Genomic DNA, 27552 nt, shown 5'->3' on the forward strand with positions numbered 1-27552 from the left:
TCATCAGACCTGGGTCTTTAGGGTTTAACTGAGATGATTTGCAGTTGAATTTGATGCAGCAGGATTGAGAGTCAACACCTCCAAGTCAGAGGCAATGGTGAGCCTACTGTCAATGCATCACTGACCTTAATGGGCAAGATCTCAGAAACAAGCAGCCAAAATAAGCTTTCTTTGCAGGATGGCAGGTTCACCCTTAGGGCGTTCTCACACTATGTACAGTTGCCTTAAACCAGGCAGAAGCACACTTGTATCCCCCGCCATCTCCCCCGACTGTCCAAACTCATATTGCATTCGGGCCTAAGCACGCTTCTGTCATCAATGATGCGATGTTTAGTAAACACTCTCGCTTAGCACTGTGGAGATTTCTTTAGTTTTATTGTTTTAGCCATTTGGGATGCAGTGACACGCAGTCAAATATTTTGCTGAACAGATCAGCCACTTTGACGCTCATAAACAATCATAAAGTGCTTGTACTGCAGGAATTAGGAGGTTTGCTAAAGGTGCAACTGTCTGGCAGTGAGGGGTTTGCATCTTTAATAATCTACACCAGTTTGCGTTTATTGAACAGTAAGAATGATTAATAAATCCATATAAAACAGTCCCTTAAAAGTCACGTCGCGTCTTCAGTTCCGGGCTTAGGCATGCTTTGCACTCACGCTACAAGCATACCGCACCAAAATCCAAGTGAGTAGTGAGAGTAGAGCCACATATCATTCATATCAAGAGAAGCCAGGTGAGGTGGCTCAGGCATCTGTTTTGGATGCTTCCTGGACGCCTCCCTGACGAGCTATTCTGGGCTTGTCTCACCGGGAAGAGGCCACGGGGAAGACCCAGGACACACTAGAGGGAATGTGTCTCTCGGCTTGCCTGAGAATACCTTGAAATCCTGCCAGAGAAGCTGGAGGAAGAGAACATTTGGGGAGAGAGAATCTGAGGTTTCTTAATGACACTGCTGCCCTTTTGACTCTGCTGATGATGGAAGAATGGATAAAAAAAAATGTTGTCAATTAATCCAGATTTGTGCTGTACAGTTCTTGTATTTTTGTGTTAGTTTTTTTTTTTCAGTTTGGTGTCTTAAAAATGACAATTTTGTCATTATTTACTGGCCCTAATGCTGTTCCAAATTTCAAAACATCTGCAGTAAATGAAAAGAAAATTGTTTAAAAGTGAAAAAGAATGCACAATAGGCATGTTTTTGTCTGCTTTTTTACCAAAGAATGTTATTTAAGATGAAGGAAGAAATGAGCTTGGAATGCCATGATGGTGAGTGAATGCTGTTAGAGGATTTTTGGAAAAGCAATATCTTTAAGTGTCCATTCAGATACAGTGAGTACAGTTGAGGAATAACTAGGGTCAATGACATATTGTATCAGGCTGTGAAAATCGGTTTCCTTTCTGCCTTGCTAGAAATGTTCCCGTTTATGTCTATTCATTCATTCATTCATTGATTTTCTTTTCAGCTTAGTCTCTTTATTAATCAGTGGTTGCCACAGCGGAATAAACCGCCAACTAAAGCTGCGGTCACACTGCACTTTTCTCCCCATAGACTTCCATTCATACGCACGCGAATGCGTCAAATCAGAAATGCAAGCTCGTGCGACAAGTTTCGCAGTTCACTGTGTTGGAAAGTTCAAGCTTGGTGAATTCCGACCTGCAAAATCGCATCACATGAGTGTGTGACACCAATTGAAGATCAAAACTTGACCTCTGTGTACAGAAATTTTAAACATGGACCAATCGCTCGCTATTTTAAATGCCTAATCATCTTGTTTAATTCCGTTCCTTTTCGCAGCACCGTACAACAGAATTTTACACGCTCAAACTCTAGTGTGACTGCAGCATTATCCAGCATATGTTTTACGCAGCGGATGCCCTTCCAGCTGCAACCCATCATTGGGAAACACCCATACACTCCCATTCACACACATTCCCTTCGGACAATTAAGCTTACCCAATTCACCTATTGACCTTATTCTAAAATGCGGAAGTGCGCCTGTTTTCGCGATTGTCTTAGAACTTCCGATTCAGTCGCCTATGGTAGAAATGACTAGAAATAATAAACAGCAGAAAACGGTCAAACTACTTGCTCTACAAACAAATGTTTGCATGACTATACAGACCAAGCAGAATAATATAATAAGAAAATATCAAATTGCAACATCAAGCAGCGTAATGAGCACTTTTTAACGTCAAAAAATGAATGGAAGTGAATGAGACCGGAAGTCTCAAGCCAAAAAGATTCAAATGGCAGCGCCTGCTCGTCAGCGGAGAATAAGTTTAATACCACATATTTTTGGACATGTGGGGGAAACAAGAGCACCCAGAGGAAACCCAAGCGTATGCGGGGAGAACATGCAAACTCCACACAGAAATGCCAACTGACCCAGCGGAAGCTTGAACCAGCAACCTTCTTGCTATGAGGCAACAGCGCTACCCACTGTGCCACCGTGCTGCCCCCGTTTATGTCTATTACAGTGCAAATCATGTGATGACAGAGTTTTGGGTAGACAGACTTCGTGATTTCCATAATTATTTTCAGTATTTTCTGTTTAGCTGTTCTCAACGGTATTATCTTACTATCATCAATTACTGGTGTTCTGGACTCTGATGCTTTTCATGCTGGTCAGATTGGTTCTGGATGATTCTTGGCTAACAAATGTGTTAATTGAGAAGAGTGGAACTCATCAAATCTACTTTTTATAGAAGTTTTATTTATAAATCTTCAATTTCAGGGTCGGTTTTACAAAACCCTTGAAAAGCATTGTTGAAAACAGTGATGGGCGAGCAATTTTAGCAAACTCTCCTCAAACATATTGCTTTAACCAGACAATTACACACACACACACACACACACACACACAACCATACGCGCACACACACACAAAGCCCTCAATCAATATTACGCTGCTCTCTTTTGCCATAAGTGTTAACCTTGAGATGTCAAATTTCATTTCCTCTACACCAAACTGTATGTAAAAACTCCTCCATCCATTATATGACATCTCTTTACAATGGTGCAGATTAAGTTAAGTGGCTGGCATTGTATATGGAACAAATACTATAAGTTCAAGTGTTAAATGGAGAGCAGCTGCACAGCACTTCCTCTACATAAAGCATTTGGAACAGAACCAAACAAGCAAACAAGAATAATACCCCGCTGTAATCAAGAGAAGCATTGACCCTGTAAAACCATGTGACAACTGCCTCCACAACAGTAATGCAATGTATCCATCACGAGAGCTAAAATGCTGTGAGAAGGATTATAGTTTTGCTAATCTCAGCTCCACTTGATCCCCAGAGTTATGCTTCCTGTTTTCTCCTGGAGAGGAAACTGTGTAATGAGTGCATTCTATAGGGTGGGGGGGCGTCTCCAGGAGCAAAATAGACTTTCCTGGCAAAGTGTCCAATGTTATTTGGACTGCACCCAGAGAGACACTCCCAGGAAGTCTCAGGGTGGACACCTTACATGACTCCTTCAATCTCTTCCTGCCTGCATTCTTAAGCCACAATGCCATACAGTACGCTTTTCATCTTGCACAGCATGTGTTCCTACAAATCACCTCTGTTTTTTGTAATCATGTTAGCTTTTTCTGTTGTAATGCTTATAGCAGTTTTCTGCCTCCTCCATCATTGTTTAGAAAAAAGTTTGATACTTTATGAAAGGTAATTTTCTGTTAACTTTTTTTTAGAACCATAAGGTATTGACAGACAATGGGTGATTTCCAAATGGCTTTTTTTGCCATCTCAAGGGGCACACTAGGAAGGGGACACCGTTTGTGAGGACATTCCAGAATTTAGAAGTAAGTTAATTAAGGGAATATTTGATGGTCATGCCTTAGACCCATCAAAAAACAAATTTAAGGGCACTACCATGTATTTTAGAGCAGTGGTCCCTAACCTTTTTATCATCGCAGACCGGTTAACACTTGAAAATTTTACCATGACTAGCAATATGTACACTTACGTTGCATGCCTCCATTTGAAATAGTGATGGGTCGTTCATGAACGATTCGTTCATTTTGAACGAATCTTCAATATGACTCGGGATCTACGAGTCCTCTCAGGGAGTGATTCGTTCATCAGCGCGTGCGCACATTTTTGCAGGTAGTGTCGTTAATTTCAAGTCTTCATCACATTGGCAGAAGCCAATCATATGCGTTTAGAGCCGGAAAAAGAATTGAACCGTTCATCTCTCGAGTCCTCTATCGGGTCTGAGTCACTCGTTCATCACGAGCCAATCATATGTGTTAAGAGCCGGAAAAAGAATTGAACCGTTCATCTCTCGAGTCCTCTATCGGGTCTGAGTCAGTCGTTCATCACGAGCCAATCATATGCGTTTAGAGCCGGAAAAAGAATTGAACCGTTCATCTCTCGAGTCCTCTATCGGGTCTGAGTCACTCGTTCATTACAAGCCAATCATATGTGTTAAGAGCCGGAAAAAGAATTGAACCGTTCATCTCTCGAGTCCTCTATCGGGTCTGAGTCACTCGTTCATCACGAGCCAATCATTTGCGTTTAGAGCCGGAAAAAGAATTGAACCGTTCATCTCTCGAGTCCTCTATCCGGTCTGAGTCATTCGTTCCTCATGGGCCAATCATACGCGTTTAGAGCCGGAAAAAGAATTGATCCGCTCACCTCTTGAGTCCTCTATCGGGTCTGAGTCACTCGTTCATCACGAGCCAATCATATGCGTTTAGAGCCGGAAAAAGAATTGATCCGCTCACCTCTTGAGTCCTCTATCGGGTCTGAGTCACTCGTTCATCACGAGCCAATCATACACGTTTAGAGCCGGAAAAAGAATTGAACCGTTCATCTCCTGATGCCTCGGGTTTGAGTCATTCTGTCACGTGATGAACGAACGATCATGGCTCCTATTAGCTTAGACTGTGCATTGATTAAGATTATATGTGACTGTCAGTGTAACGTGAATGAACCCCTGACATTTGAAGACATGAAGAGGTGAGCTGAGCTGAGCAAAGAGACAATAATACCTTCATAGACAAAAGAGCAGGTAAACATTGAATTATTATTTTCTCCATCTTATATTCTATTTATGACTTATTTGTCATGCAATCAACCTTTTGGGCTAGTTGTAGATGTGTTTGGAAGCAATTCGTAACATTTTAATAATATTTTGGCAAATTGAACCAAATGAACGAAATGACTCGAAAAAAGATTTGTTCATCTTGATGAATGAGACTAAAAGATCCGAGTCAGTAAAATGATCCGAACTTCCCATCACTAATTTGAAATAACAAACTTGATGCTAAATATATGTGAATGGTCCCTAAGGCCGCTATTATTTGCGATTTCCGGCAACTGATCTTCTTGCACAGACATGCTGGATTCACATGATTGTTGACAAATGGGTTGCGGATCCATGGGTCCTTCACTGTGCTTTTTCCCTTCACAAAAAAACTTTCCAAAGACGTCTGTTTCTTACTCATTTTGTAAGCTTGCAGGTTTTACTTTGGCACTTAAGTTTATTTTTCAAAATAAAAGATTGTTCAGACACAGATAATTAATAAAACATAAATAATTGTTGATTTATTGTGTGTACCAATTGATCCACTGACCATTAACGGTCTGCAGCTCGGGGCTTGGCAACCACTGCTGTAGGGCATAGCGATGTTTACTTAAATCTGAAATTCACCTAATTTATTTTTTTAGAATACTCTATAATGCAAATCCATTGAGTTTTTGATAATACTTTATTTAAAAGGCTGAAAACCACAAAAAATCTATCAAAAAATAATATCTTTGCTCTTGATTCAAACATATTTATGTTCTGATGTATATATATATATATATAGTGCAAATGATTGATACCAATTAATTACATCCAAGATAAACGTTTGAATATACATAATACATACGTGTGTACTGTGTATGTTATGAGACTAATTTGGCATCGTACGATGTGTAAAATGAAACATCGCAATGGGTGATGGCAGCAGTGAATTGATTATTTATTAATTATTTATGAATAATTAATTAATAACAAATTAAATATTTGTAGCCTACCGTTTCAACTACCTGACCCGCATGGTCTTTGTTTTATCCATAACCAAATCATAAATAAACTAAGATTTGAGTTGCACACAAATTACCACCTGTCAATTACTTTTTCCACGGGACTCTTGCATGAACAGGCAGAGTGATCTGGGTCGTTATAATAGAGTTGACAAATTTTCGCTAAAATGACTAAGTACAAGCATGAAAGTGAAAGATTGAAGCAGTGTACTGACGCTGTGATAAGTTACCTGACAGATTCAAAAGGCCGAAGAGTCATTATATGGAGACAAGATTAGTTAGATATCACCATTAACAACTATAGTGAGTCGTGACCCAGCAGTACATCCATGATAAAATTTCCGATGTGCACTGTACTCTGGGGTTTTTTTGCTCAAAGCACCCGCTGACTGCCTGGAGCTCAGACGTGTGCATATGCTAGAGTGCATAATAGAGTGTCTGTCTGCCTGTTTGTCTGTGTGTTTGTATGTGTGTTTGTGGTCAAGTCATGAGCATTTTTAGCAGTACAGTGTGGACGGAGAACTTTTCAGAAATGCTAGATGACACGCCAGTTAGGACGTGAACATTTAAAACTAAGATGTATTAGTGTAAACAGGGCCTAAGTGGGGGTTTTTGCAAGCGGGTTGCTGCTGCGATGGGGCTGGGGCAGAGGATCGTGATGCCGGCTCTGCATTGTGATGTCTATCGGCCCAAACCTGATGTATATTTATGTACATATGTATAAATATACACAAATACTTTTTGTAAAACACAAAAATATACAAAAGAAATATATTTACAGCTACATTTTTATAAAATTTGCATTATATATAAATATTTATATAATAAATATAGTCTCCAAAATATATAAACAGAGTGCACAAATATTTTTGTAAAAACCTTATAACATACTCCAGAGGCTTCAAGCTTGACTGTGTGTGTTTACTGTATATATGCACTTAATAAGGAATATTTTCCCTTTTTTGCCAAATAATTACATCAGTAAAATACCTTTTCCCTGCTAATAATTTTAATTCAACTTCTATGGTCAATCAAAACAAATATTGTGCAAATGTTGCTTTGGAGATCCCTTTTGGTCAGACTCAGTCCTCGTATAATAACAATGTATCGATAACAGCACAATATCACAGCAGTTCCTAAATGTTTGATTTAGTGACTAATTTATATACATTTGTACAATTTCATTCATACATTTTAGTGCAATTTGCTCATCCCACAATGAGAGGTAGATTGGGCTTTGGGGCCACGTCTCCTTTTAAAAATCTTTTGTTTTCATGCAAAAAAAATTGTATGAATTTGTTTAAATTAGCCACTTTTCTGACTATGAAAAATAGTTAATAGTTAATGGTTTCCTCATGAGATCGGCTGAGATAGTGTTGGTTGTGAAGCAGCAAAAAGGTGGCGATTTTGGAAACAGCTTCAGTCTTCCTTCCTCTTTTTCTACAAAGGGAGCTCTCAGTTGTTGTATGTGAAAAGCTCTTGCTGTTGTTACTAGCAACCCTACAAACACCACTGATCAAACACATTATATTTAAGAAGGAAAAAATGACAAATCAGGCAGTCTATAGTGAATAAACTTTAGACGAAGAACAAAAACTGTTGAACTTGTACCTAGTGTTAACCGTATCTGCTATCCACTCTGTCTACGAGCCCATTCCCATCAAAGACTATTTTAGCCCAAATGCCTAGAGCTGCTATACTGATAACTTCATAATCCATCTTAATGCTATTGAAACGAAGTATGAAAAGCTTCAAAGGAGGAGAGATATTTCTAACAATGTATTGGAGGAAAATTGGTTCAACTAATAGACAATAGAAATGTAGCCTTCGAGATTAGGGTTCAAAAACCCCTACTAAAATAAAAAAGTTGTAATATATAATGTAAGGATAATACACCAATTCCACAAGGGTTCAGTGAGTGTCAAAATGCTTTATTAGAACTGAAGAGTAGGGGGCAAATAACTCACGTATATTTTGTTGTGACCGTGAGCCCTAACCTTTAATAACTTACTTCCATGAAGCCTGCGACAGAATTACAACGCTTTAATGACAATCCTATGATAGACCTAGGCGCATTTCTGGAACACAATATAAATTTCCCCGCTCAAAACAATGCTGGAGCATAACACAACCTCCTGAACAATAAACGCATGAAATAATCCGGTCCACGCCAGTTGTTCACTCCAGTGAGATCACATAGAGAAGAAAAGATGACACAAAGGCAGATGCAAGTCCTTCAGATCACTACAGAAACAATGGGACATAATCTGTCCCTTTTAAATGTATGAATAACATCCAAATGTCTGCGCATGCAGGTAACTAAACAGACCCCAAAAGAATCTCTGTCTATTGTGCTAAATGATCTAATTCTATAAGGCAACTTTTTAGCATTTACAATAATGAAACATGACAGAGGCGAGGCAGTGGTGCAGTAGGTAGTGCTGTCGCCTCACAGCAAGAAGATCGCTGGGTCGCTGGTTCCAACCACGGCTCAGCTGGTGTTTCTGTGTGGAGTTTGCATGTTCTCCCTGCCTTCGCGTGGGTTTCCTCCGGGTGCTCCGGTTTCCCCCACAGTCCAAAGACATGTGGTACAGGTGAATTGGGTAGGCTAAATTGTTCGTAGTGTATGAGTGTGTGTGTGAATGTGTGTGTGGATGTTTCCCAGAGATGGGTTGCGGCTGGAAGGGCATCCGCTGCGTAAAAACTTGCTGGATAAGTTGGCGGTTCATTCCGCTGTGGCGACCCTGGATTAATAAAGGGACTAAGCTGACAAGAAAATGAATGAATGAATGAATGAAAACACGAGAGAATCATTTCCAAAGTGATGCACACACATCACTCGCATATAAAGTTTCTGGAGGAGTTGATGAACTCACAAAACTCAAACATGGTGCCGAATGTATATACGCTGTTTTTCAGAATTCCTAAAGCACACAAAGCACATCTACTATCTTATTAAAATCCATGTTAGCTAAGGGTGTCACGATTTCGATTTTTAATCGAAATCGATCGAAATTTATGCTCAACTTCGATTATCGAATCAAAAAATAGAATCGTCGATGCTGCCACGCCCCCATGTCACGTTAGCTTGGCTTGCCAAGCGGGAAAAAACATGCTTGTTGAAGTGCTTGTTAAACTGCACACGCAGGAGACCCATCGACAGAGCTTAAATCCTCTCCTCTTCAATGAAGTCGCCGGTGTGGAAGTATTTTGGATTTCTAGTTAGTTATGTTGACAACGTTGGTGTTGTCGACAAAAAAAAAACACAGTTTGCAAGCTCTGCTATGTACTTATTACGGTTGGGATGATAGACGATGGGCGCATCGCGATCCTCCGCCCCGCACCCGTTACAAATCCGCTCGCGAAAAATACACACTCAGGCCCTGTTTACACTAATATGTCTTTGTTTTTAAATGGCATTTTAGAATGACAACGATCCACATCCACAGTGGCGTGTAGCGTTTTTGAGCAGCCCTCCTTCCTCACTACCGCTGAAAACGCACATCACGTGACCACACACACTCATTCACACACAGACGCACACACATTGTCATGCTCTCAAGACAGCAGGTCAAGGCAGTCAGCGGGTCTGTAGACTGCTTCCATCTTTTACTTTCACACAAGTACTTAGTCATTTTAGCGAACACCTCAGATACTGTTGGCTGGTTCCTGTTGGTTGTGCACCTTTTTGCCGACGCCATTATAACGACACAGATCACTGCCTATTCACAAGTCCCGCAGAAAAAAGTGATTGACAGGTGCTAATTATGTGTGTAACTTACCTTTATTCATTTACTGTATGATTTGTTTATGGGTAAAACAAAGACCATGCAAGTCAGGTAGTTTAAACGGTAGGCTACAAATAATTAATTCGTTATTAATTAATTAATTATTCATAATCGAAAATCGAATCGAATCGAGGATTTGGAGGATCGTGACACCCTTAATGTTAGCCATTTAATAACAAAGCTAGAGTCACCGGTCAGACAGAAGCCCTGCCCATGTCACAAATCTTCATCTATTGTGAAGTGAATTTGATGCACGAATTAAGTGAACTGAACGCGGGAATGAAGCGCGAAAACTCAAAATGTTCGCACATGTCGCGTCTGGTGTATACTATATATCCCATCACAGTGCATTCAGGCGCGTACTGTAGGTCAGCATGAAAAAACATAAGAGGTCACAATCGCTAGATTTTAATCCTACAGGGCTGCTTTTGAAACAGTAGATTATAAATCAAAAAAGCTGTTCCAACCTGCTATTTAAAAGGTGTGCCAAATAAAGTGAACAGAGAGTGCAATCACAAACATTCAGAAAAACCACATGCAATTGGTTTCTGTGGTAAATAAAACACACTGTTGTACCCTGATGAATCAATACCAACATTCCTGATAACAAAATGACACTAAGCAGGCGAATAAAAATGACAAACGGGTCATAACTTGTTTACTCATTTATTTTTTAGATTGATAAGGCACCGCAGCAGTCGGCTTTGTAAAGAATGCTTGGATTTGTGTGCTAAATAATTCTCCCCCATACAAAGCCTTTACAACTCTTGCTTTACTTAAAATTCACAATGTAAGTTTAAACAAAAGTCTATCGGTTTCTACGCTTCAGTGGAATTAAATGTACAACCCATTAAACTCACGCAGCACCTGCTCCAGTCAATTACAATTTAAAGCTCAAAAACTCAAATCTAATTTGGAAGCGCGAGCACGCAGACACGTAGTCAGATGCTGATTCACTGACAGGAAATGAAGCTTCAGACACTGCTGAATGATTTAATCTGTCTGGACGTTTTCAATGGGAGGCTGTAGATTCACAGCATCCAATCTCTGTGTTGTACATGTTTGTTTCTATTGTGCCAATTTCTCATTGTTTGCAATTATCGTCAATAGAAAAATAGATTTTATTAATTCATTCATTTTCCTTTGGCTTAGTCCCTTATTTATCAGGGGTCACCACAGCGGAATGAACTGCTAACTATTCTTCTGGCATATGTTTTATGCAGCAGATGCCCTTCCAGCTGCAATCCAGTACTGGGAAACACCCATACATTCTCTCATTCTCTCACACACACTCATAAGGCCAGTTTAGTTCATCTAATTCACCTCTACTGCATGTCCTTGGACTGTTGAGGAAATCAGAGCTAGATTTTATTAATAATCAAAATGTACAGTGCACAAGATCATAGCTTAAAATGCATATGCCAATCAGTTTGTTTCTAATGAAGTAGATCATATAATAACCAAACCATCTGTGTAATTTCATTTTGATCTTTTTAAATATTTACCTATTTTTGATTTGCATGCAAGTTGCAGAGTGTGTGCTGATAAAAGCTGCACATCCGAATGGGAATAAACAGCTTTTACTAAATTAGTATTCCTTGGTAGGAGGTTTCCATCAGGCGGCTAAGGACACATCACTAATTTGCACAGGGTAAAACTTGCTGGCAGCCATGCACATTAAGTGATACTTCCCTCTGTACCGATGATAAATCCAGGATAAATTCAGAGGTTCAGATGTCTCTCGACAAAAGCATTGCATCTTATTTGTTATTCAAATTAGGTCTCATTCGAGGTGTACTTTATCTGAAGGAGTGTGTGCGCCGGTTTAAAACATTTTACTGTCACAGTAAAGTTGCAGTAGATCTAATCTATAAATCAATGATTGAGGATGAGCTGTCATAACAGAGTCAATTGGATCATCAAAATGAACGGCAAAAATAATGATCAAACACACCATGCTTCAGTCATTAATCTAACTATACTGAATATCCTGCCTCAAACTATTATGTTTGATCTCAAGCTAAATTACAACAAAATAGGTACAGTTGAAGTTAGAATTATTAGCCTCCCTGAATTATCTGCCCCAAGTTATTTTTTGCCCCAATTTCTGTTTAACAGAGAGAGTTTTTTCATAAAATTCCTAAACATAATAGTTTTAATAGCCCATTTTTAATAATTGATTTTTTTTATCTTTGCCATGATGACAGTAAATAATATTTTAATAGACATTTTTCATGACACTTCTACAGCTTAAAGAAAAAATTTTAAGGCTTAATTAGGTTAATTAGGTTAGGTTAGAGTGAATGGGCAAGTTATTGTATAATGATGGTTGGATTAAAAAAATATAACTTAAAGGGGTAATAATTTTGTCCTTAAAATGGCTTTTAAAACTTAAAAACTGCTTTTATTCTAGCCGAAATAAAACAAATAAGACTTTCTCCAGAAGAAAAAATATTATCAGACATAGTGTGAACATTTTCTTGCTCTGTTAAACATCATTTAGGACATATTTAACATAGAAAAAATTCAAACGAGGGCTAATAATTCTGACTTCAACTGTATATATACTGCAGTTGCAGTACAGTATGTGAGTATACATTTATCAGCATATGGACCGCTTTTCTGGCGTGACTTGTTTGCTTAGAACAGGGGTGTCAAACTCAGTTCCAAAAGGGCCGAAGCCCTGCACAGTTTAGTTCCAACCCTGCTCCAACACACTTACCTGTAGGTTTCAAACAAGCCTGAAGGACTCAATTAGTTTGATCAGGTGTGTTTAATTAGGGTTGGAACTAAACTGTGCAGAGCTGCGGCCCTTTTGGAACCGAGTTTGACACCTGTGGCTTAGAAGCTCACTTCAAATGGCGCTAGACTTGGGAGCAGACTGGAGTTTGAGTCCGACAATTCCAATAATCAGGAAAAACGGGTCGCAGTAAATGCACATGGCCTTGATGGCTTTTCTCTTCAAGTACAGTATGATTTTTAAAAATGTGCTGGGTTTAGGGGAGGGGTGTGTGGGTCTGTTGATATCAAGCTGGTATATTATGCATGATGACAAGCCGACTGGCTTCTCTCACGGCGCCAAAATGTACACGGCGCCATCTACTGGATTTGTGAAAACAAAAACGGCAAGAAAACAGTCCAGGGCACATTTTTTTCGATTCTCAAAAATATAGTCCAGGGCAAGTTTTCCAATGAGCCTGGGTTGTCAAAAATATGCAATTGTTGGAAACAACCTGTTTAGCTTGTGTATACACAAATCTGACAGTATAAGTTTACACAGTTGAAGTCAAAATTATCAGCCTCCCTTTGAGTTTTCTTTTCTTTCTTAAATATTTCCCAAATGACGTTTAACAGAGCAAGGAAATTTTCACAGTATGTCTGATAATATTTTTTCTTCTGGAGAAAGTCTTATTTGTTTTATTTTAGCTAGAATAAAAGCAGATATTATTTTTGTAAACACCATTTTAGGGACAAAATAATTAGCCCCTTTCAGTTAATTTTGTTTTTTAAAGTCTTCAGAATAAACCATAGTTGTACAATACTTGTCTAATTATCCTAACCTGCCTAGTTAACCTAGTAAAGCCTTTAAATATCACTTTCAGCTGTATAGAAGTGTCTTCAAAAATAATTATTTAGTAGTAAAATATTACTTACTGTCATGATGGCAAAGATAAAATAAATCAGTTATTAGAAATAAGTAATTAAAACTATCATGTTTAGAAATGTGTCGAAAAAAAATTCTCTCTGTTAAACAGAAATTGAGAAAAAAATAAACAAGGGGGCTTATAATTCTGCCTTCAACTGTAAGTAAACCATTTTAATGTAATGTATAAATCATGTAATGTTTTAATACACAACATATCAGGTGACGTCAGAATGTAAGCATCCTTGTACACTATTCTATTCAGAGTATCCTATTTGTCATGCAAGTCGTGATGTTTAATAATGTAACATTTCTAAGCATTCCAAATATCAGTGGGACTTAATGTCCATAATGTCTCAAGTAGAGAAACAGTTGGAGTTTACCATTTTCTCTTCCATTACTGGTACTTTTCTGTTGTTTTTAAGCACTCAAATCTACTGTAATCATGCTTTTTGTCACATATTACACATGCACCTTAAATGCTGGGTAAAATCAGAGTACTGGGCAAAACTCTGTGCCATTCAATTTATGAGTAAGCACTTTTATTACCTTGTGCAGACAAAGAAAAATGATATGTAATGTCTACATGACCACACATGCTCTCAGCCTATTAAGCATAATCATCATATTAACAGCTAGGCAGTAATAATTTAATACAATAAATTTTGAATGTATTATATATTATTTGTTTTATTTCGCAGTTTTATTTGTTTTGAAGTTTTTATTTTTTTTAAAGCCATTTTAAGGTCAAAATTATTAGCCCCATTAAGCAAATTTTTTTTTGATAGTCTACAGAACAAACCATCGCTATACAATACTTGCCTAATTACCCTAACCTACCAAGTTAACCTAATAAACTTAAATAAGTAATTTTAAGCTGTATAGAAGTGTCTTGAAAAATATCTAGTCAAATATGTACTGTCATCATGGCAAAGATAAAATAAATGTTATTAGAAATGAGTTATTACAACAACTAATATGTATAGAAATGTGTTGAAAAATCTCTTCTCTCCGTTAAAAAGAAATTGGGGAAAAAATAAACAGGGGAGCTAATAATTCTGACTTCAACTATATATATACACACACATACACACACACACACACACACACACACACACACATTCTGTTTACATCCAGCCTACCCTTTGCAATAAATTTTACATATTAATTTGCATCTCTATTCCTAGAAAAACAGTCATTATAATGATTTAGTTCTATAAAGCAAACATCACACTTGTTCCAGTGGTGAATAAGCAAACCTAGAGAATATATTTGTATATAAAAATATGATAAAATCCGTTTTAATCTGAATGAAAATCTTAGTTCAAAAGAAACGAAAAAAAAGTTTGTAAAGGTGCTGATTTCAGTGTGTCATATGTTTATTCTGAATCTTTTCTGAAGGGTTCAGTTTATTTAGTGAAAGTTTTGTCAAACTGAGAATATGTGAGCACTTTCTGACCGACTGAGTCTAGACACTAGTTCTGAAGAGTCACTGGTTCGTGAAATTGTGAAGACAACTCAAAAGACATGTTGTCCTGCAATTGTTTGCTCACATTGATTTCACATTTATCATGTTCAATCATACGGCAAGCTCACGAATATCTCAATTTTGATTTATAGAGCGACTCATAAGGTACAGGCGAAACTGCATATTTAGATAGCACCACTTTGTTTTACAAGTATTTGATATGGAAATGTATTGTATGTATGTAATGTATGTATGGGGGGGGGGGGGGGGGTCACTGTGGCACTGGCATTTCTGTGTGGAGTTTGCATATCCTTCCCGTGATTGCGTGAGTTTCCTCCAGATTCTCCCACAGTCCAAAGACGTGCTATACACTCACCGGCCACTTTATTAGGTACACCTTTCCAACTGCTTATTGATGCAAATTTCTAATCAGCCAATCACATGGCAGCAACCCAATGCATTTAGGCATGTTCAAGATGATCTGCTGCAATTCAAACTGAGCATCAGAATGGGGAAAAAAGTTCATTTAATTGACATGACAAGGTTATTGGAGCCAGACAGGCTGGTCTGAGCATTTCAGAAACTTCCAATTTCTAATGTTTACAGAGAATGGTCCGAAAAAAAAAAAAATATCCAGGAAGTGGCGGTTCTGTGGGCGCAAGTGCCTTGTTAATGCCAGAGGTCAGAGGAGAATGGCCAGACTGGCTCGAGCTGATAGAAAGGTAGTACTATTGTTGTTGACCATGTCAATCCCTTTATGACTAGTGTACCCATCTTCTGATGGCTACTTCCATCAGGATAATGTCATTAAGCGCAAATCATCTCCGACTGGTTTCTTGAACATGACAATGAGTTCACGGCAATTAAATGGCCTCCACAGTCACTGCAACTCAATCCAATAGAGCACAATTGGGATGTGGTGGAACGTGAGATTTGCATAATGGATGTGCAGCCAACAAATCTGCAGCAACTGCGTGATGCTATCAAGTCAATGTGAAACAAAATCTCTGAGGAATATTTCCAGTACATTGTTGAGTCTATGCCACAAAAGATTAAGGCAGTTCTGAAGGCAAAAGGGGGTTAAACTCGGTACAAGTAGGGTGTACCTAATAAAGTGGCCGATGAGTGTAGGTGTAGGAATTGAATAAACTAAATTGGCTGTAGTGTATGAATGCATTTGAGAGCTCATAGGTGTTTCCCAGTACTGGGTTGAGACTGAAAGGTCATCCGCTGCGTGAAACATATGCTATAATAGTAGACGGTTCATTCCGCTGGGGCAGCCCCTGATAAATAAGGGACTGAGACAAAGGAAAATGAAATAAAATGTCTTAATTATAATTACCTTTAACAAAAAAAATTCTTCATTTTCAAAAAATTTTTCATTTTTTGGCATACTCATAAAATCATTCTTACATTATGAGAGGTTGAAGAGGCTCTTAATTACACAAGAATATGCACTTTAAAGTGTGTGCTTTGCTTCCTTTAGGCCTGTAACAGCAGGAAGCAATCAGCAGACAGTGTTCATATCACGTCTCTTCATACAAAGGCAATCAGGTTACCACGGGGACAGCATTCTGGAATGTCATCAGATCAGTCATACTCCTTTTGAGTCTAAATCATGCCAAAACGTAGGTAAGAACTGCACCCGAAATGACTCGAGATCATTTATTGAGTTAGATCATCAACAGAATCGCAAAACTGCATAAAGAATAACAGATCCAAATCCAATACTGACTGGCTGCAATGATCATGAGTAAATTATACAGCGAATGACAAAGCAATGGTTCAAAGAACAATTTTGCATATCCTTTTCTCTAAATACACAATGAGGATCACGTAGTCATGACATCAATTTTTTTGCAGGTGTGGAAAACAAATATTTCAGCGTTGCTGGCAGGATTTATGCTGTCTCTTAAATCTCACATTGAAAAAATGTAAGACATTGATCAATTTGAGTAAAGATTATGTGATTTGTGACGTTTGTAGTAATTTGGTTGAATGACACCTGGAGATCAGAGTAAATTAACGTGATTTTCCCTTGATCTGATAATCAGTCCATTAAAATTCATTCAAAGCCCTATGTAAATGGCCTGCCTATGTAAATGACACATGGCTATTTAAGAATATGCTAAAAATGTATGCATCCTCACGACAGACCTTTGGCAAATTAAAGGGATAGTTCCCTCAGTCATGAAAACTCTGCTCTAATTTACTCAGCCTTACATTATTTGAAACCCAAATGATTTTTAATCTTCGATGTTTGACAAAATGTGAACTGTACATTTTTAAAAAAAAATGAAAATTAGTCAGAAAAACAAAACCTTTTATTTGCTGTGATTGACAGTTGTTCCACCATATATTGATTTCTTTTCTCTTAATAGAGATGCACAATTAATGGTCCCACTTTATATTAAGTGGCCTTAACTAATATGTACTTACATAGGAACTAATAGGTTTTTTTTACAATGTACTTATTGTGTAAATACATGTATTTACTGTGTACTTATGCTTGATTTAATACAAGTATAGTACACCTTAACCCACCCTTAAACCTACACATGCCACCAAACCTGTCCATAACCCAACCTCTATCCCAACTCAAAAGCACCACAAGTGTTCTCAAATACATCCTAAACACAGTAAGTACATTGTATTTATTTTTTTGATGTAAGTACATAGTAGTTAAGGACACTTAATATAAAGTGGGACCCAATTAATCGTAAAAAGATCGCAATCTCGATTCAACCCCCTAGACGATCTTAATCTAGCATTTCTACAATTCTGTCAATCATATTTTCAAGTTCAGGAGAGAAGCAGTGGTGGCCGCACAAGTCTTCACATTGTTTTACATACGTTGTTTAGCAATGTGGACACCTTCAAATGGTGTTTAAAGAGGTGCATGCTGTATTTATAAGATATATAATTTACCTCAAAAATGTCATTTCTGTCTTCATGTAATGATGTATTTGCGACCGCAAAATCACACGTGACGTGAGCTGACAGTCAGCTGTTACCACAAGTTGGAAAAAGTCATTTCCGGGGGATACAGAGTTGATTTGCGGGAGGTAGCGGATTAGTGGGTGCTTGAAGGTATCTGTAAAGGGGGCATGTGCGCGCGAGACGTACTTGAAGAGTGGTGGGGGTGAGTTGCGCGCAACGTACCTGAAGAACGGTGGGGGTGAGCTGTGCGAGACGTACCTGAGGGGCAAGTAGGGATGCTTTGGAGAGAGGGGTGTGCAACATATTTAAGGACCGGGCAGGAGACGTGCGAATTGCGGGAGATTTTCGTTCATTTGCGGGCATCCGGGAGTGTCTATGCATTTTCGGGGTACTCCCGCAACTCCCGGGAGACTTGGGATGTCTGCCACCGGGAGGGCGGGCGTGCGCCTCTGAATGAGGTTTACTTTAATGAACAGAACCTGCATATGCTGTAAATAACCGGTAATAAAGTTATACATAACATTTAGTTTGTGGCACGGAGTGATTGTTTGGGAGCTGCGCGAGAAGTGAACCGCTCTTAGCAGTGAAAATGAAACCGAAAGCGCACACAGTGTTGCCAGATGTAGTTTCAGCCCAAAAAGTATCCAAAACCCGCCGAAATGCAAAAATACTCCCCCAGTCTTCTGTATTCACAAAAATCACATCAGTGATGGATTTTAAGCAGAAAATTACAGATTGTAAGCATATGTGTCAAACTCCATAATTAAACATCAGAATTATCATCAGCATTAATGACCAGGACAAATCTAAAGTCTGTTCAAGTCCACCATTCCAAGTCTATACACAATTTAGCATATTAACTCACAGGACAGCTACACAAAGCTTATTGCTGTTTTACCACATGTTTGAGAATAACAATAATAATAGCCCACTCATATCAACCTTTATTTTACATCTACAGAACCGTGAGAAAATCGTGATCTTTATTTTAGGCAAAAAATAGCGATTCTCATTTTAGTCAGAATTGTGCAGCTCTATCTCTTAAAAAACAATATGTATGATTTGTCTTTATTAAAATATATAAAACACGAAAACAGTGTTATATGTTTTGCTGACATGGGCACTTATTATCCCAAATGTTTCAAAGAATGTTCAAACAAGCAATTTTAAAGGCAAATTCTCTAAATAAGCATTTTTATCTAGTGACACAGACTGTGTCCTGCACTGTAAAACCCAATAAGTTAAGCTAACTCAAACCATTTGAGGAAACCGATCGCAACAAACCAGTTAAGTTTATTATCATGATCATGTTTTATTTTGGTAAAATAGGTGTAATCTAGAGGCCTTTGCAGACTAGAAGTCAAGTTATCTTTTTTTGTTTCTAAAACACACATGAGCAAATATATCCGGTTTCGATATTGATTACGGCTTCTAATGATTATGAAAAACCATTAATCGAGATAAACGATTATTCCATCATATACCGCCTCCTTTCCAGTTCCACGTGAAAGTGACTAAAAGATGTGCTGTAGTGTAACTTTTGCAGCTCGGGATGCGCATCATTCATATTTTTAAAAGCGCGAAAGAGCACGTGCTGTTGTGTGTGTGCGCGCTGCGCTTAGACCAATGACTGTAAAAAATATGGACGACGCGACAGCCCTTTTCCCCATTGAACGCCTTGAGGGCAAAACGCCTGCTTGACGGGCACAAACTGTCGCAAAAGACTGCTGAAATTGGAGCCAGACATGCGCAGAAGGATTGTCTGATGGAGCCAGAGGAGGAGCCGCGAAAATGAGCAGAGTCGAGCTTCCAATCAAACGCTTTATGTAAAATCAACTACGCCCCCCGAACTTCTCAGCATGCGTTTGCTGTCATATCAACACAAATGGATGTAATAACGTTAACAAATATGAGGGTTTTATATATTCAATCGCGCCAGCTCCGGGCCACAGCGCATAACTTACTCGCGGCGTCACGGGCTGATTCCGGCTCGCATGCGGCAGCGCCGGCTCGCTCGGCCGCCGCATCTGGCTCGATTGACTCGGACTGGAATCGGGCAGTGAGTCCAGGCATCCGGAGTAGGTCCAGCAGAGGTAACATTAGTCAGTCTGAGCTCTAAGAGATAAGTCTCCGGCAGGCGAGAATCTAGCCGGAACTATGTTTTGCTATCTGGGTGGCTAGGCGTGTATCAGCAAACTAATAAAGCCCGAAAAAAGCCCTGAACTTAGCGAATAAACAGTGTTCCACCAGGATCATGTATGTCAGAAACTATAGTTTACTGCTGAACTCATTTTGTCATGGTAAAATAACACAGAAATCGAATAATAACATTTCAGTCTACTTCAGTCTCCTGCCGAAGCTCAGACGCCGCGCTTTGAGAAACTGTCAATCACAGCTGTCAATCACGATGACACGCCCAGCATTAAATTACTGCTAAAAACAAACTGTTTACAAAAATGAAGATCTGCACCTATTTCAGCACAATAACCAGTGCCTTAATCGACCAGAACCATCTTTCGGGACATTTTATTGCAAGTGTAATATTTTTTTTTATTTGGGCTCAAGTCTCCTTCATTAACACGGAGGAGGCGGGCTTTATGACTTGTACTGCAGCCAGCCCCCAGGGGGCGATCTAACGGCCGAAACCTTCACTCAAACGTAGGCTTGCGGCACACTTGGCTTAGACTCAGACAGGTTTTGTTTGTGTGTTTGTGCGTGTCTGTGTGCGCGCGGTCCGCACTCAGCCTCGAAAAGCAGAGCACACGCACATCTAACGCCATATTGCGAGCGTTTTAATGGTCAAATAGTTTAGTGATTATTCATATTAATCCTCATTTGTTTAATAAACAAACAAGTTGAGAATCAAAAGACACGTGAAAGAGAAACCATATCGGAGCCGCACTATTCTTAAAGTGACAGCTTGCGATATTCCTGCTGTTGTTTTTATTATTAATCAAACAAAAGGACAAAATCCACTCACTACTCTTGACTGAAGGACTTTTGTAGCTAAAGTTTTTTCTTACAGTGAAGATGCTTAAAGCGCAGTTTAAACATAACAGATTAAATAGCTCATTTCTAATAACTGATTTCTTTTATCTTTGCTATGATGACAGCACATTATATTTGACTAGATATTTTTCAAGATACTAGTATTCAGCTTAAAGCGACATTCAAAGGCTTAATTCGAGTAAATAGGCAAGTCATTATGTAACAGTAGTTTCTTCTGCAGACAATCAAAAATATATATTGCTTAAGGGGGCTAATAATATTGAGCTATTAAAATAGGTTTCAAAATATTTAAACCTGATTTTTTTCTAGCGGAAATAAAACAAATAAGACTTTCTCCAGAAGAAAAAAAATATTATAGGAAAGACTGTAAAAAAATTGCTCTGTTAAACATAATTTGGGAAGTATTTGTATGTAAAAAATAAATTCACAGAAGGGCGAATAATTTTGACTTCAACTGATAATCGTTTTGAATAATCTTGATTACAATTATGACCAAAATAATCGTGATTATGATTTTTCCTATAATCGAGCAGCCCTAGTATATTTTTTTTTATTTATGTTGTTATTCAATAAAAATATTCACTGTAATTGCTTCTTCATGAGAGCCTATGAATTTTGAATAAACTCTAAATGTTCCTCAGATGAACTTTTCATGGCATATGAAATTCATTCAAATAATGTATAATCTATGATATTAAATAAAAATATGTGCTTGAGCCGGATGCCTGAGTAGCTCTGTCATCATGTCTCTCTCAATGAAAAAATACCATACTGCTAAAATTGTGCACATTCAATAGCAGAACAGTTTTTAGTTCCCCAATGGGGCTTTCAGTAATTAGCTCTTAAAAGAACATTTCAATAATCTAAATGACGCTTCACTATAAAGAGAATTTTCTAGAATGACAAAAGTTTCATGAACGTTAACAATCCTTGCCATCAATGCCAATAAAGGATCTATATTTTTGAGCCATTTACCTGAACAGAAGCATCTAATAGTCAAATCACAAAGCAGCAGCTTTTAGTGTGTTTAAAGTCTGCATGAAGTTGCTGAGTATGTTGATATTCTTCCAACTGAAATGTAATATTGAGTGGGGGCCAGGGCTTTCTTTTGCCACATCATTCCCTTGTAGTAAACTAATGGTAAGAGGTCTGTGGACCGTGGTTAAGATTATTGTGGCTGAAGCCAACAAAATTGACAATAATGGAGAATTACTGCTACTCCAAACGTGGAAGCAAATCAGGCTTTGATTGTAGATATGCCAAATAATGCCATTTTTTTCACACAGCGTGACTATCTAGGGTAGCGTTCAGTTGCTGCTGTATACTTCATGGTGCATCTGTTACAGAGGAATACACAATGCATTACTACAAAATCGGTGACAACTCCATTTGGCTTATAAACGCAGATGAGAAGAAGATCCCTCAAGATCACGTGCAGACTGGTGGGATTGGTGCAATAAATACTTTAAATAATCTCCCACTCAAATGGTCCTTTAACTGAACTCTGATATACAGCAAAAGGGCAAAAAGAAGATTATAGAAGAGGAAATGTTTGGGGAGCAAAAGTGCAAAATATTTGTTAGAGTTTGTGAGAAGTCGATCAACTCAATCTCTCAACATGTGTGAAACTTGCCATAAGAAACACCATGCCGATCTTAGTTTGGTTTGAACACGAGCAGATTCGAGGGGCTGTGGCAGTGAAAAGTGAAAGTATCCGCCCCCATTACGTCAGTAGCGGACCTAGTTGAAACCACAGGCAGTCAGGCAGCGTAATACAGAGAGTAAATCATTACTGACGTAATGGGGGCGGATACTTTCACTTTTCACAGCTACAGCCCCTCGCCTCTGCTCATGTTCAAACCAAACTAAGATCGGTGCGGTGTTTCTTAAAATGGTGTTTTTGACATCAACATAATGTTGTCCCTAGATGTTGGCTAGACATTGAATTTTGGTCACCTGACATCACAACCTAAATCTAACCGAATATTAACATCATATGATGTTGTGTGCCTGCTGGGCAATAACGTAATACACTACAGAATGTTACGTTTACACATCCACAAATTACATGTACATCAGCTTTTTACAGTGTAATACTCTCTACTCACTGCTCTTGAGTACCTTTGAAAGGTCTACTTTTTACTCATACTTTGAGTAATATTTACAACAGATACTTTTACTCTACTTGCACTACATTTTTAGGCAAGTAAAGGTACTTTTACTGAAGTATGATTTTTCAGTACTCTTTCCACCACTGGTCGAGCCTTGAAGCGGATGAGAAAACTGAAGCTACATTGCACACAGGCTGGCTAAAACTGGACAACAGGAGACTAAAAAAGCTGCCTTGTCTAATCAGTCTCGATTACTACTGAGACATCAGAATTATATGTAAACAACATGAAAGGATAAATCCATCTTGCCTTGTGGTTAAGCCAGGCAGTGGGGTTGTAATGCATTGGGGATGTTTTCACAGTTTAAGCCCCTTAATACTAATTAAGAAACATTTAAAGGAGGGCGACGTGGTGGCACAGTAGGCACAGTAGGTAGTGCTGTCGCCTCACAACTAGAAGGTCGCTGGTTCAAGCCTCAGCTGGGTGAGTTGGCGTTTCTGTGTGGAGTTTGCATGTTCTCCCCGTGTTCGCATGGATTTCCTCCGGCTTCCCCCACAGTCTAAAGACATGCGGTACAGGTAACATGCGGTAAATTGGGTAAGCTAAATTGTCTGTAGTGTATGAGTGTGAATGAGAGTGTATGGATGTTTCTTAGAGATGGGTTCCAGCTGGAAACATATGCTGGATAAGTTGGCGGTTCATTCCGCCAACTTATTCCGCCAACCGATCCCAGATTAATAAAGGGATTAAGCCGAAAAGAAAATGAATTTTGAATAACATTTAAAGGTATAGTTCACCCAAAAATGTAAATTCGCTCACTATTTACTGACCTTCAAGTGGTTTACTTATCTTTCTTTTGTTAAACTCAAATGACTTACATTTTTTACTAGTTACAAGTTTCCAGTATTCTTCAAGACATATACTTTAGTGTTTAACAGAAGAAAGAAAGTGAAACAGGTTTGCAACAAGTAAATAGGAATAATAATAAAGGAATAAATGATGGCAGAATTTTAATTTTTGCGTGAACTATCCCTTTAAACACCACAGCCTAAGTATTATTGTTGAACATGTTCATATCTTTATGCCAACATCTTGTGACATCTATGCAAAGCTCTGATCATGGTTTCTTGAACATGATAATGAGTTCAGTACACTCCAATGGCTCCACAGTCGCCGGATCTCAATAAAGCACCTTTGGGATGTGGTGAAAATAGAGATTGGCATCATTAACGTGCAGTCAACATATCTGCAGCAGCTGCGTGCTATCATGTCAGTGAGTACACAACGCCTCTGAGGAATGTTTCCAGCACCTTGTTGAATCTATGCCATGCAAAAAATGAGATGGAGAGAGAGGAATGCAAAAGTGGTCCAGCATATAATAAAAAGGATGTACCTAATGAAGTGGCCACTGATTTTGTTGCTGATAGTTGACTGGAGTCTATTCTGCATTTATAGCTACTGTATGGTATGGCTTCATTATATTGTGTTGCTCATTAGAGCTGCATGATATCGGGGAAAAAAAATGTCAATACTTTCAAAAAAAGTTTTTTGGCGGACAACTTAATTGTTTTATTATCAAACTAATTTGGAAAAACGTTTGGATTAAAGGTGCAATAGGTCACTGTCTTCAGAAACATTCTGCTGTTGTGCTGATTAAAGTAAATGATTCAAGTATTATTATTATTATTATTATTAAAGTAAATAAGTAATGAGTGAAATTCCTGTACACGGCCGACCAACCTCTACTCAAACAGTAGTCGCTTTAGGACAAAATCACATGAACGAGTGAGACCAGCGGTCCTTGCATGCATGAAATATTCCACATTATGACAAGTTTTGCTTGCTAACTACACAACTGAAAACAGGCCAGATATAAAACAGTTATTCATTCAGAATTGTAGTATAATAAAATTTTCTAACTGGCGAATAAGATAGTCTAGTGGGTTTATGTCATCTTTAATATATGCTTTCATGAGGTGTGGCCTTAGATGGCAGGAGAGGGATTGTATTTGAAAGATATTTTGCTAACATTTAGGCAGATCACTTACTGCACCTTTAACTTAATTGATTCATGTTTTGACAACATGAAGGAATTGTGTGGAACCCAATATTTTACAGTGTATTTTGTTTGTTACAAGCATAAATAAAAATGTAACTAAATAAATGGTACTTTATGGTTTTCTATGAAGTTTGAGGATTTTAGGAACAAATATTGAATCAAATGTAAAATAGTCTGTGTATAAATAATTCAGTAAAAATATAAAGTTATTAGAGGCGTTGATAATACATTGTGCCTTAATGGTTTAAACCCCTTTTTATAATGTTCACAGGATTTGAAAAACAGATGCAGATGAAAAAGTTTACTTCATTATAGTTAAATTCTGCAGGGACTCCACAAATCTCATGTGTTCTGATATTGCAGCATTTTGTTTTTCTGCAATACATATTGCAATATGATTTATAATTTCACAATATTAATTAAATATCTCTATTGGTCAAGAAGTCATGTTTTTAAACTATCTATGTAATGTATCTACAATTAATATAAAACTAATGACAAGATTGGATTAATTCAATAGAACAAAAATGCTAATTAAATAAACACTGATTTTCTGGGAAGTCAGTATTTAGGTACAGAAAATAAATAATGAAAAGTGAAATAAAACTTTTTATTTTCGGCTTGGGGTCGCCACAGTGGAATTAACCTCCAACTTATCGTTAACTTAATGTTTTACGCAACCCATCACTGGGAAACATCTACGGTATACACACTCATTCACACACATACACTATGGACAATTTAGCTTACCCAATTTACCCATATACATGTCTTTGGACTGTGGGGAAAACCGGAGCATACCGAAGAAAACCCACGCCAACACGGGGAGAACATGCAAACTCCACACAGAAATGCCAACTGACCCAGCTGGGGCTCGAACCAGCAACCTTCTTGCTGTGAGGCGATCATGCAACTTACTGCACCACACTGATGCCCAAATAACACTCTAGTCTCTATTTTTTAAATAATACTATTCAATTTTTGTTAAACCTACAAAAAGTATAACTTATTTTGCCCTAATAGTTTTACTTTTCACTTAAACAACATCACAATCCATAAAAACACTAAAAAAATGGGAATCTTTCACACTTATACGGTTAAATTTCGCAATGACTCCACAAATCCTGTTACTATAACCTCAAATCAATACTGGAGATCCTGCGATGTGTTTATTGTGGATGTGCACATTGCGATATCGATGCTGAAATTATTTATTGTGCAGCCCTAGTTTTGAATTCCAACTCAACTTTGCATATCCTGCGATGTGACTATTGTGGATGCACACATTACGTTATCAATGCTGAAATAATACTGTATATTGCTCTGCCCTAAGTTGTTTTTTGTATGGAAAGGAGCAGCTTGTCTTGAACATTCTTCAAAATGCCTCATTTGTGTTGCGGGAAAAAAATATTCAGCAAGGTTTCAGAATAGGCAGAGGATTGATAATGTGACAGAAACTATTTATCATCAAATTTCATTTTGACAAAATCACATGTGGGGAATGAAAGGTGCATTTATTTAGCAAGCTCGGGTTTGATTAAAATCATTTTCAGAGGCAAATGGATTTACAGCCTGTGGGGGAAAAAAACGTCTAGCAGCCTTAGTTATTAAAGCACAACAACACAAGCTACCCTCAGAATGTCATTCTGCTGTTCTCTGGTTTTCCTCTGTCAAGGGCAGCATACAGCGAGGGACACAGAGTCAACAATATCATTATGAACATTATTCTGTCTGTCACAGCTGGGGGGGGTCGGTGGCTGGGCTCTGGGTCAATGCATTTGGCTAATGCACAGCAGAACAGTGCTGAAACCACGGTACAGTTAAGCCCACCGAACTGAACAGCTCAACTAACTTTATAAAGCGGCGATCTAATAAACACATGATGCACGAGTTTACCAATACACCTGCTATTCCGCTCTCAATAACATACATAACATTGTAGCACAAATAAAAACGACAAAAGTCCAATTATTGTGAATGTATAGTGTAGTTCAAGCTAAATATAGCAGTAGCCTATTTGTATGCATTTAAAGAATAGACGTGACGCGTAAATCACATCAGTCAACACGCAACAGATCCACACACGAAACTACTTTTACGCTATCTTTGCAGAAAGCCTATAATAAAATAACCTAAACAGAAGCCCACCGCAACAACGAGCTGTTAAAAAAAGGAATTTGACTTACAAGGAAGGTTGATTTTGTAGTTATTCCCCTCAACCCTGAGCCCGTCCAGTCGCATCTGCAGCGAGTGGCTGGAAAAGCGCGCGCGTGTGTGCCTTTCCCTCCGCGCGCACTCCAGCCGCTTAAAAAGTTTAATGACGTCAACCGGGCATTTAAAACGCCGCTTTTTTCACAGGAATGCAAGACGTGCTGTCTGCCTTAAAGGGACCGCGCACCGTAAATTATACAATAAATAACGAGAGAGAGAAAGAGAGAGAGAGAGAGAGAGAGAGAGAGAGAGAGAGAGAGAGAGAGAGAGATTTTGATATTTTTAAAAAA

At 38.3% G+C, this 27552-nt stretch overlaps 1 protein-coding gene across 6 annotated transcripts in view; it reads right to left on the reverse strand.

The window, feature by feature from the left end:
* The window catches only part of gulp1b (GULP PTB domain containing engulfment adaptor 1b), a 118273-nt gene extending 90943 nt beyond the window's left edge, over window positions 1–27330 (reverse strand). For all 6 annotated transcript variants that reach the window (XM_001345116.8, XM_005165809.6, XM_021477028.3 and 3 more), the window contains exon 1: window positions 27238–27330. In XM_001345116.8, the coding sequence (XP_001345152.3) occupies window positions 27238–27292 (55 nt within the window). In that variant the 5' untranslated portion in view covers window positions 27293–27330. The remainder of the gene's footprint in view (window positions 1–27237) is intronic.
* Window positions 27331–27552: the final 222 nt, after the last annotated feature.

This window comes from Danio rerio, chromosome 6 (assembly GCF_049306965.1).
Source record: "Danio rerio strain Tuebingen ecotype United States chromosome 6, GRCz12tu, whole genome shotgun sequence".
Lineage (NCBI taxonomy): Eukaryota > Metazoa > Chordata > Actinopteri > Cypriniformes > Danionidae > Danio > Danio rerio.